Source organism: Bufo gargarizans, chromosome 11 (genome assembly GCF_014858855.1).
Source record: "Bufo gargarizans isolate SCDJY-AF-19 chromosome 11, ASM1485885v1, whole genome shotgun sequence".
Taxonomy (NCBI): domain Eukaryota; kingdom Metazoa; phylum Chordata; class Amphibia; order Anura; family Bufonidae; genus Bufo; species Bufo gargarizans.
Genome location: NC_058090.1, coordinates 80273008 through 80285552, shown reverse-complemented (window position 1 = coordinate 80285552; position 12545 = coordinate 80273008). Strand labels below are relative to the sequence as shown.

The 12545-nt window shown below is 44.1% G+C and overlaps 1 protein-coding gene across 1 annotated transcript in view; it reads left to right on the top strand.

Annotated features, from left to right (window-relative positions):
• LOC122921341 (antigen WC1.1-like) overlaps positions 1-12545 on the top strand; it is a 41624-nt gene that overhangs the window by 16472 nt on the left and 12607 nt on the right. The window contains exons 4-5 of the mRNA XM_044271318.1: positions 9346-9660; positions 12181-12480. Coding sequence (XP_044127253.1) covers positions 9346-9660; positions 12181-12480 — 615 coding nt within the window. The remainder of the gene's footprint in view (positions 1-9345; positions 9661-12180; positions 12481-12545) is intronic.

Sequence of the window (12545 nt, the reverse complement as noted above, 5' to 3'; positions counted from 1 at the left end):
CCCTTTTGGTTTGATGAATGCTCCAGCCGTCTTCCAACATTTTGTGAACAGCATTTTTTATCATTTAATGGGGAAATTTGTACTAGTGTATCTAGATGACATTTAGATTTTTTTCTCCTGATTTCAAGACTCATAGGGACCACCTATGTCAGGTCTTGCTCATTCTGCGGGAGAATAAATTGTACGCTAAACTGGAAAAATGTATGTTTGCGGTTCCAGAAATTCAATTTCTGGGGTTTCTCCTCTCCGCTTCTGGTTTTCGCATGGACACCGAGAAGGTCCGTGCTGTGCTTGATTGGGAGCTTCCTGAGAATCAGAAGGCGCTTATGTGCTTTTGCCAATTATTGCAGGAAGTTCATTTTGAATTGTTCCTCTGTTGTTAAGCCACTCACTGATATGACTAGAAAGGGGGTAGATTTTTCCTCCTGGTCGGTAGAGGCGCGTAATGCCTTTTCTAGTATCAAAGAGAGTTTTGCTTCCGCTCCCATCTTGGTACAACCTGATATCTCTCTGCCCTTCATTGTTGAGGTGGACGCTTCTGAGGTGGGTGTGGGTGCTGTCTTGTCTCAGGGTCCCTCTCCTGCCAAATGGCGTCCGTGTGCCTTTTTCTCGAAGAAACTCTCCTCCTCAGAGAGAAATTACGATGTGGGAGATAGGGAGTTGTTGGCCATCAAGTTAGCTTTTGAGGAATGGCGCCATTGGCTAGAGGGAGCCAGACACCCTATTACCGTGTTTACCGACCATAAGAGTCTGGCATACTTGGAGTCAGCCAAGCGTCTGAACCTGAGACAGGCCAGATGGTCTTTGTTCTTTTCAAGGTTTAATTTTGTTGTCACGTTCCGCCCTGGGGTTAAGAATGTGAAGGCGGATGCCCTGTCACGTTGTTTTCCCGGAGGGGGTAACTTTGAAGACCCGGGTTCCATTTTGGCTGAAGGGGTGGTGGTCTCAGCTCTTTATCCTGAATTGGAGGCCGAGGTTCAGGCAGCCCAGGCAGAGGTTCCTGATCTTTGTCCTCCTGGGAGGTTGTTTGTGCCTCTCGCTTTACGACACAAGGTTTTTAAGGAGCACCACGATACTGTCCTTGCTGGGCACCCGGGGGGTAGAGCCACAGTGGATCTCATTGCTCGGAGATTCTGGTGTCCGTGGCGCTTCGTAAGTCGGTTGAGGGTTTTGTGGCAGCCTGTAGACCTGCGCTCGTGCCAAAGTCCCTCATTCACGGCCATCAGGTCCTCTCCTCCCGTTACCCTTTCCTTCCCGTCCTTGGACACATCTGTCCATGGACTTCATTACGGACCTGCCTCATTCTTCGGAGAAGACTGTGATTCTAGTGGTGGTGGACCGTTTTAGCATAATGGCGCAATTCATTCCTTTTCTTGGGTTGCCCAATGCTAAAATGCTGGCGCAGGCATTTATTGATCACATTGTCAAATTGCATGGCATTCCTTCAGACATAGTCTCTGATAGGGGCACGCAGTTTGTTTCCAGATTCTGGAAGGCTTTCTGTTCTCGCTTGGGGGTTCGGTTGTCATTCTCTTCTGCTTTCCACCCGCAGTTGAATGGCCAGACTGAGCGCGTCAATCAGAATCTGGAGACATATCTGCGCTGTTTTGTGGCAGAGAATCAGGAGGATTGGTGTTCTTTTTTGTCCCTTGCTGAGTTTGCTTTAAATAACCGTCGTCAGGAGTCCTCTGATAAGTCACCATTTTTTGGTGCATATGGGTTTCATCCGCAGTTTGGGACATTCTCTGGAGAGGAGTCTTCTGGTTTACCTGATGAGGAGAGGTTCTCCTGGTCTTTGTCATCTATTTGGCAAAAGATTCTGGATAATCTAAAGAGCATGAGTGAAAGATATAAGCGTGTGGCGGATAAGAGGACGTGTGCCTGGTCCGGACCTGAATGTTGGTGATCTGGTGTGGTTGTCTAATAAGAATATCAAATTGAAGGTTCCCTCCTGGAGGTTGGGTCCTAAGTTTATTGGGCCTTACAAAATGTTGTCCGTCATCAATCCCGTTGCCTACCGTCTTGATCTTCCTCAGACTTGAAGGATCTATAATGTTTTTCACAAGTCCCTATTAAAACCTTATTTCCAACCCACTGTACCCTCCTCTTTGCCTCCGCCTCCGATTGTGGTTGATGGTAATCTTGAATTTCAGGTCTCTGGGATTGTGGACTCTCGTATTATCCGCGGTTCTGTTCAGTACCTCGTTCATTGGGAGGGTTATGGTCCTGAGGAGAGGATGTGGGTTCCAGTCGCGGAAATTAAGGCCACTCGTCTTATCAGGGTGTTCCATAGGTCCCATCCTGAGAAGGTGGGCTCTGAGTGTCCGGAGTCCACTCGTAGAAGGATGGCTACTGTCACCGCCAGATCTCTGAGAAGTTCTGATAGACGTTCTTCAGTACCTCCTGCATGATGTTCTTTTGTTTTGACATCTCTTCTCCCTCTCCCAGCTGTCATCTATTAGCAGTGATTTTCTCCCTTTATATCCCCTCCCATACTGCCTCACTTTGCGGTTTATACTACTTCCTGGATTGTGCTCAGTGCTAGAGTTTTGCTACTGCTGGTTTCTCAGATAAGTCTGTCCCTTTGTTTGTGTTTTCCTGTTGGCTTGATTCTAGGTGACCCTCCGTATTTAGTGCAGGGAGCCGGTGGTTGTGTCCCCTCACTATTATAGGGTTTTCAGGTGTCACTCAGTCTTGTTAAGTGGACATGCAACTTTCTATCACAGAGATCTTTGCATGGGCTGAGCACACAGGGAGAGCTATAGGGCTTTAATAGGGCACACCCTTTTGTTCCTTAGTTTGGGATCAAGTCAGTCGGATCTTTATTTGTTACTTCTTGTTTTCTGCAACACGATCCGTGACAATTGGTTGGAGTGAATTTTGTTCGGATAATTGTCTTGGCACATCTATCTCTGTTGTGTCTACTACAGCTCTACCTCAGTATCTCTCAGATTTTGCGGATGTCTTTTCGTAGGGTGGGACTCAGGAAATGCCCCCTCATCGTGACTATGATTGTCCAGTGAATCTCATCCCAGGGGCTAAGTTGCCAAAGTCTCGGCTTTGCAATCTTTCTTAACCCGAAAAGAGGTCATGCGGAAGTATATTGCCGAGAGTTTGGCAAAAGGTCATATTAGGCCATCTAAGTCTCCGGTGGCAGTAGGTTTTTTATTTGTAAAGAAAAAGGATGGATCGCTGAGACCTTGTCTGGATTTCCAGGAATTGAACCATATCACGGTCCGTGATCCGTATCCCCTTCCTTTGATCTCCGACCTTTTCGATCAGATTGTTGGAGCCAAGTTGGATTTGAGAGGGGCCTACAATCTGATCAGAATCAAGGAAGGGGATGAGTGGAAAACGGCCTTCAACACGCACGAGGGTCATTTCGAGAATCTGGTTATGCCTTTTGGGTTGACGAACGTGCCAGCGGTATTTCAGCGATTCGTCAATTACATTTTCTATCATTTTGTGGGGAGGTTCGTGGTAGTTTACTTGGATGACATTTTAATTTACTCTCCTGATCTGAAGACCCATCAGGATCACGTGAGACAGGTTTTGACGATCCTTCGGGAGAATAAATTATATGCCAAATTAGAGAAATGTGTGTTTTCTGTGCAGGAGCTTCCGTTTCTGGGATATCTGCTTTCTGACTCCGGTTTTCGTATGGATCCCGAAAAGGTCCGGGCGGTTCTGGAATGGGACCGACCAGAGAATCAGAAAGCTTTGATGCGGTTTTTGGGGTTTACTAATTATTATAGAAAATGTATTTTGAACTATTCTACCTTTGTAAGACCTCTGACCGATATGACTAAGAAGGGCGCCGACGTCTCTGTCTGGTCGGATGAGGCATTGCAGGCCTTTTTGACTATTAAGAAATGTTTTGCGTCTGCTCCCATTCTGGTGCAGCCCGACGTGTCTCAGCCATTCGTGGTGGAGGTTGATGCATCAGAAATGGGGGTTGGAGCAGTGCTGTCACAGGGTTCATCTCCTGGCAAATGGGTTCCGTGTGCTTTTTTTCCAAGAAGCTCTCGGTCGCCGAGAGGAACTATGATGTAGGAGATTGAGAATTGCTGGCCATTAAATTGGCCTTTGAGGAATGGCGTCACTGGTTGGAGGGGGCGTCTCACCCCGTTACAGTATATACGGATCATAAGAATTTGGCTTACCTGCAATCTGCCAAGCGTCTGAACCCTAGACAGGCCAGATGGTCACTGTTTTCTACCAGGTTCAATTTTGTGGTTTCTTTTCGCCCGGGGGTTAAAAACGTCAAGGCAGATGCGTTGTCTCACAGTTTTTCTGGGGGATGTGATTAAGAGGATCTTGCTCCGATTTTGGCTGATGGGGTGGTGGTCTCCTCTCTGTACCCCGAATTGGAGATGGAGGTGTTGGGAGCCCAGGAGGGGGCTCCTGGTTCTTGTCCCCCAGGGAGGTTGTTTGTTCCTGAAGGACTGCGATACAAGGTATTCAAGGAACATCACAATACTGTTCTTGCTGGACATCCTGGTGGTAAGTCCACCTTTGACCTTGTGTCCCGGAGGTTCTGGTGGCCCGGGTTACGTAAGAGCATTGAGGATTATGTGGCAGCTTGTGAAACCTGTGCACGGTCAAAGGTTGCACATACTCGACCTGCTGGTTCACTTCTTCCTTTGTCTATTCCGTCTCGTCCTTGGACGCACTTGTCTATGGACTTCATTACGGATCTGCTGAGTCCCTCCGGGAAAACAGTAATTCTGGTGGTTGTAGACAGTTTTTGTAAAATGGCTCACTTTATATCGTTAGCTAGTCTGCCCAATGCCAAGACTCTTGCGCAGATTTTTGTTGATAATATCGTGAAATTGCATGGCAGTTTGTCTCCAGGTTTTGGAGGGCGTTCTGTTCTTGGCTTGGTATTCAACTTTCGTTCTCTTCGGCTTTTCATCCGCAGTCGAATGGGCAGACAGAGCGTACTAATCAAAACCTGGAGACCTACTTGCGGTGCTTTGTGACTGAGAATCAGGAGGACTGGTCCTCATTCTTGTCCCTAGCAGAGTTTGCTTTGAATAACCATAGGCAGGAGTCCACGGGTAAGTCTCAATTTTTTTGCGCATACGGTTTTCATCCTCAGTCCTAGTTCCTCTGGGATGCCAGAGGAGGAGAGATTTTCTTCTGCCTTGTCCTCTATCAAGCGGAGGATCCAAGTGAATTTGGAGAAGATGGGTGAGAGGTATAAGCAAATGGCTAACAAGAGACGTGTGACTGGTCCGGACCTGTGTGTGGGTGATCTGGTGTGGTTGTCCACTAAAAATATGAAGAAAAATAACTGAGAGTGCCATCTTGGAAACGGGGTCCAAGATTTATTGGACCGTAACAAAATATATCTGTGGTGGTCAATCCAGTAGCGTTTCGTCTGGATCTTCCGCAGACTTGGAGGATCCATGATGTGTTCCACAGGTCTTTACTGAAAAAATATGTGAAACCGGTGGAACCATCGCCATTGCCTCCTCCTCCTGTTCTGGTTGATGGAAATTTAGAGTTCAAGATCTCCAGGGTTCTTGACTCTAAAGTTCTTCAGTGTTCCCTTCAGTACCTGGTACACTGGAGGGGATACGGCCCTGAGGAAAGAATGTGGGTTCCGGCGCTGGATGTCAGTGCCAGCCGACTGGTGAGGGCTTTTCACAGATCCCACCAGGATAAGGTTGGTCTGGGGTGTCCGGAGGTCACCCGTAGAGGGGGGAGGTACTGTCATGCCCTGCTCAGGCTATGTGTGGAGGTCTGCCAGATTAGCAGCACATGTCTAGTCTTTGGTTTTGGAGTCAAACTAGATCCACCTCCCTTCAGGTGCACTGGGTGGGGTTGTTGGTTTAAATTACACCCACTCCCAGTGTTCCGTGCGGGTTATAGCTTCTGTCTGGCTCTGTGGAAGTAAGGAAGGAAGGATTGGCTTTTCCTGCTCAGAAAAGATAAGTTGGTTATTGTTTTCTTGTTGTTTGCTGTCTAGGCTGTTAGAGAGACGCCTGTCCCCTCCAGGTTCTGAGGGAGCAGGCTGGCTCTATTCCCCTTCACCATCTTAGGGTATTTGCAGCCCAGGCATGAGGACATGTTATTCCCACCTTAAGGGACTGAACGTGGGCATAGCAGTATAGGGAGAGCTGGTAGGGAAGTGTCAGGAGGTGACCCTGATCCCCATCTTCTTGCATAGATACTTGTTTATTCTTCTGTGTATCTGATGTCCTGTCCGCCGTGACACGCGGTGTTTGATGTGGTCAAAATGATAACAAATTGGAGTTCTGTCTTATTGAGGTGGATCATAGATTTATGTTTTGAGATGCAGTCTCGCACACATTGGGAGGTCTCAACACTTATGGGTTGTTTTGATGACTGATAACAGCTTTAATCACGTGATCCTTCAAATTTTGAGGACGTTTATAACACATCATAAGAGTGTTGTTAAATTATGCTACTTGAGGATATGATTTAAGCAGCATGGGCCAGTGTCTCTGTATGGTTTGTTTAAGCTTTGGTATAAATGGATGTTACGTGACTACTAATGGCAATCTCTTAGATGGTTCTAGTTTTGGTGTAGGTTCATGTTGTGTTCTTATTTTTTCTTTGGCCAATAATGGTTTCGGATAGCCTCAATCTTCAAATTATTTGACATTACCATTTTTCGCAGATTATAGGATTAGTTACGATATGTGAGATTCATTTGAATTGAGATCTTGGCAATGAGTTTTTTGTGTTCCATAAATGGTTATATAGTGCAGTAAAGTATTGTGATCAGTAGGTTTTGTGTATAGATCTGATGATAGCATCCCTTTATTGTCTTTTACTACTACTGTGCCCACAAAATTGATGTGTTGACAGTCTCTGTGAGCTGTAAATTGTAAGTCTTGATCTATATTGTTAAGCTGGTGGTGAAATATATGAAAAGATTCTATATCCCTATACCAAGTACCAAAAGTATTGTTGCTATAACAACACCATATTAAGGCATGTGTTTGATAAATAAGACTAGTATAGACCTATTGGTCCTCAAAGTTTGCCATGAAACAATTTGGTTGGGCGGCGCCATGTTAGATTCCATCGCGGAACCCCGTTTTTGCATAATAAAAAATCACCATGAGTTTGTAACACTAATTTTAAAAGTTGTATACAGAAGGCTTGCTGTACTGGAGATAAGTCGGTGAGTAAGGTAGTTACAGGTAATATCTCTTTCTTGTGTTCTATTAATGTGTGAAAACTGTTCACATCTTGTGTAATAAGTATACTTTCTGGAGGAAGTGTGTGTAGTTCTGATATTAGCTGTAGGAAGGCTGATGTGTCAAGCAAATATGATTTAGTTCTACATGTTAATGGGGTAAGTATTTTTTCTAGATATATTTATAATGGAGACAGTATGGATTCAGTAGAAGACACTATAGGCCTACCTGGTGGTTCTTCTAAATTTTTGTGAATTTTGGGTAAAAGGTAAATGTGGCGAAACCAACCTCGCCACTGGGTTTTGGAGGGGCCTGGCTACTAGCCTCTTGCCCCAGGATTATGGCCCATACTAACTTTGAAAGAGAAGACAGACCGGCCGCACGGCTTAAATCTGTGGAACTGTTTTGGGCAGGAAAGCCATGCTTGCGGCCGGCCAAATGTGACTTCCATGGAATTCGGGAATCCCTGCCCAGATCTTTGGATATGTTGTTCACCCAGATCAGAGCTATCCATGGATGTATAGATTATGGGGATATATTGGGTTTTGAGGTGTTTTCTGTGTTTTAGGAAAAATGTGTGTGTTCTGTCTGTGAGTGATTAAGTTAGCCCATTATGCTTGGTGGTTGTGTTTTGTTGATTGAGTCTCAGACAATGCCAGTGTGTTAGCTGATTGTGTCTCAGACAATGCCAGTGTGTTAGCTAATTGCGTCTCAGACAGTGCTCATTGTATTTTGTTGATTGCATCGCAGGCAGACGGGAGGATTTTGTGTGGGAGTGTCTGAGTGTATTGTACGTGGCTATTGGCTATTTTTACAAAACCCTGTGGGTGGTAGCCTTGTTGTAAGATGTGTATAAATCATTGCTTGTGTGTTCAAATAAAGTGTTCTTGTTTTTACCCTTTGCCAAGTTAAGGCTGGTGTTTGGGTAACTGATCGACACTGGGGGATTGCTATACGCTGAAGATTTGCTATACTCCCCTGGCATAACTACTAGCTCTTGTAAGAGCTGTTCCTGCTCCCTGGATGTAGGAGAGGTTCACCCACTGGAGCCTGGAGCCTTGTCGTAGGTCCAGGGTGGGTATGAGATGGTGAGATCTCAACCAAGCTTCAGCGGTTCGTGGGGTCTGCAGTGCGTACGGTGTCAAGTGGAGTGCTTGGAGTCCTCGGAAAGCACTAGGAGCATCTATCGATGGAGGTACCCGGTCGGGGTGCCAGGAGATCTGTTACAGTAAAATACTGGAATTATCGGATCTTGTTTATGAAGAGAATCATATGTGACTTTATCAATAGTACTGATGGATAGATTTTGGTTCAGGACTTATTGATTTCTTGTTGAATCGTATAGGCTGGATTTGAATTGATCTGTTCATATGTAGTATTATCTGATAACTGGCATGGAATCTCTTTTATGTAATAGGAGGTAGTCATAATCACAATGGCACCGCCCTTGTCGGACAATTTTATTGTGAAGGTTTTAGAGTCTGAATAGCTATAAGTTCCTCACAAGTTGTGTTTGAATGTGGGTGGAACTTTTTGAGGGCTTAAATTTCATTTTCAATATCTCTTTCTACTACCCTTCCTACCCCCTGATGACTGGTTTCTGCTTCCTGGTTCCTCTTAATACTCAGGAAATGTCCAATGAACCATTCAATGGCTGAGGGGGGTCACAGAGGCCATCAATACAGTCATTATCAGTATCGTCACTTGTTCCTGCAACTGTTTGTATAAAAAAAATAATAATAATAAAGTCTGTTATGTGATTATATAACCACAGGAGAAAAGGAGATGATGAGGCTGATGGGTGGAGAGGACCACTGTGCAGGAAGACTGGAGATATTCACTAATAATACATGGAACAGAGCTTTCACTGACCAATGGGGCATGAATGAGGCCCAGGTTGTGTGCAGAGAATTACATTGTGGGGATGCAGTTGGTTCATTTAATATCACAGTCCCAACAACAACCAATGGTCATGTGTATGTCAGTGGAAATTGTCAAGGAAATGAGACCCAACTGATGGATTGTACTGATACTGAATCTTCTGACATAAGGACATGGACTGGCCAACAAAAGGAGATAGAAGTCATCTGCTCAGGTATAGTAGACTGTATGTAGTATGTATACAGATTATTTTATAATAAATATATGCATATATGTTCTTCTAATACAGAAAATAAGCAGCTGAGACTGGTAAATGGCTCAGGTCGATGTGCTGGAAGAGTGGAGATTTATCATAATGGAAGATGGGGGACGATCTGTGATGACTCCTGGGATGAAGCAGATGCAGATGTGGTTTGTAAGCAACTGGGTTGTGGTTCTGCTGTCAGGGCTACAAGAGAAGCCTATTATGGGAGAGGAACTGGGGACATCTGGCTGGATGATGTAGAATGTGAAGGAAATGAAACACACATCTTGAAGTGTCCTTCAAAGACGTTTGGCGACCATGACTGTGGTCATAAAGAGGATGCAGGTGTCATATGCTCAGGTAGGAACATTTTTATATGGGCTGTATGTCAACTCCTTCCATGTCCCATATTAAGACATATGGACATCATAGAAGGGGATTACCAGCTCAAGAGAATGTTTATGATTTAGAATAAGAAGTGTAGTTATAATCGTTGAGTAAAGGCTAGTAAAACGGTGTGGTTAATGTAACATTTCAACCAGAAAGAGGCCTTTTTTTTAAATCAATATGTATAGAAAATATATTTTAAGATTTGTTTTGCTATTTAATTTCATCACTACTTTGACATTAAAAAAATATACATACAAAATCTTGTCCTTCTGTAGTAGTGACCGGAAGTGACTAAACCTACTGGAGGTGAAACATTGGAATGACTGACAGAATGACAGATATATTGTCCTCCTAGTAGGCCTAGATAAGCATGCAGTAGTCAGAAAGAGATGTTAAAATGTATAGAACTTCCAAGCCAGCAATTTGTAATGACACTAATCATCAACCCAAGAAAGAATCCTGCTTTAAAGAGTAACTAAACTTTTGAGTAAAATTTTAATAAGATGTTCCTAATGCCCTATTAATAGTTTTTCTAATATATTTTGTATTTTTATTACAGTTTCCACCCACTAAAGTGCACCATTCTCTGTGTGCTTGAAATTGATATTTCTGTACACCGCTGACTTCTCAGCGGTGTAAGGAGTACAGGCTGTAGACATTTTATAAATGGAGTTGCAGCAGCAGTGCCTACGGGCACGAGCAGCAAAATGCACCCCGGAGGTTTACTAACTCCTGGCATAGTACATGGGTACCTTCAGTGTGGGAGGGAGACACCACACTAAGTATAAGAGGGAAAGGGGGAACAGCGAATCAGGACTGAGAACTAGGAAAGAAAGATGGACACCTCCTAGTAACACCCTAACCAAAATCCTGACTTAATACAAGTATGGACAGACCCCAGAGGTAGGTGTGTTCATACGCAGTAATACCTAGAATCATATCAAGCCCTAAAGGACCCTGATACTAATGGCAGGGACAAGACTACCTGTTCCTCCAAAAGGAAGGACGAACAGGAGTCTCCTACAGGCCTAATCCAAACAATAGGGAAAAGCAACAAACAGGACCCAAACAAAGTACAAAAGGAAAAGGAAAAGACTTAACTTCAATTAGGCAAAGGAAGCACCAGGATCTCCGCCGAGATCAACAAACCAGCAAACCACAAATGAAGCTGAAGCTATAAACCGCACTGCAAGGTGGGAGAAGCAGCTCTAAGTAAGGAAGGTGAAATGACCACATAAGCAACACCTGGAGGCAAGGGGTGTGGCCATACCCAGAAACAACACAGACGCCTATTGATCATTAGATCCACAAAGAAAACCTGTCAGATCAAACCACATGTTTCCAGTCTCACCAATCTCCTGCCACATGTCACGGGAACGTCCATGACAAATACAGACACCATAAAATGTGACAAAAAAACATTAAAACAATATGCAATATATATTCATTAACACATTCCAAGTCCATATATGAGATCACAGCTTTCTTCTGTAGCCAAGGCATTCCTACATATATCACATAGCTAATGCTAGAAGTGACAACCATACATATGTAGTACCCTAGAGCGGGCACTATCATTCCTAATAATTTCAGGTGTGTGTTCAATTCCAGGTCCACTGATACTCTTCCTTAATAATATTGCCTTGCAACTGTTATTACATGTAATGTGCCTAGTTTTTCAGCAGGTACAGTGTGTCTGGCAGAGTACCTTTAGATAGAAGGGAACTTACCATTTCATTCTCCCCCATTTTGGGCAGAAGTGGGCTATAGTCAGTCAATAGTGGAATTGAGAGTTGGAAGGAGATGAGACAACAAGGCGCAGTGAGGGGAGCCCCCCTGCAGCAGGAACCCTGGGAAGCAGCTTGTACAGCACCAAGACTCCTTGCAGTTCAAGGACTGATTAATGCGAGGGGGTCAACAGTAAAAGGCACCCCACTCAAAAGGTACCATAACTGTCATAAAGTCCTGTAACCAGACTGAAGCCAGAGATTAGCACAGCAGAGATATAAAGCCAAGTATTCAGGTTCACCTTCCAGTCTACCACAAAACCTGCTGGAGCCAGAGACAGATCAAATATTTTTTGGATGCAAGTTTATTCAAGTACAACTGTTGAAATTTACCAAGTCTGGATTAGGCTTATTCTCCACCAACTACAACTCTCTTCTTTGAATGCTATGGTGCCTAACCCTGGGGAGCGATGGTATCTAGGTAGGAGCACTGTGGCACACAAACTTGTCAGGCTGAATCACCACTCTGCATTCCTGAACACTTGGACCCAATCGGCCCTGGGAACGGCACGTTGCACATACTAGACAAGAATGCTGATGCAATAATAATACACAGTAGTACTCAGTTCAGAGCCTATATTATCGAGAAGAGTTGGGAATTTTTAAAACCTTATTTTGCACGAATGTCTAGGGGTTCAGAATAAAAAAAAAAGAACATACCGTGTTCTCTCGTATAAGCAAACATACTGTATATGTCTTGCAGAATTCTTGGATATCCGCTTGGTTAAAGGAAAACATGAATGTGAAGGTTGGCTGGAAGTTTATTATAATGGAAGTTGGACCTCAGTGTGTAATAATGTTATGCCAGACTTGTCAGTCTCTGTTATCTGCAAACATCTGAACTGTGGATCAAAAGGACAACTGAATGTAAGATATGGTATTAGAAGAAGACCCTTCTGGGTGGATCATATTGACTGCACCAAGCATAGTAAACTGTTATGGGGATGTCCATCATCTCCATGGAATATAGGATCCTGCCGTGTAGACATTGCTTATATAATATGTGAGTATCTGTATTATGTTATTATACTATATCATGTGTATTCGAGATAAGTGAACCAGTCAAGA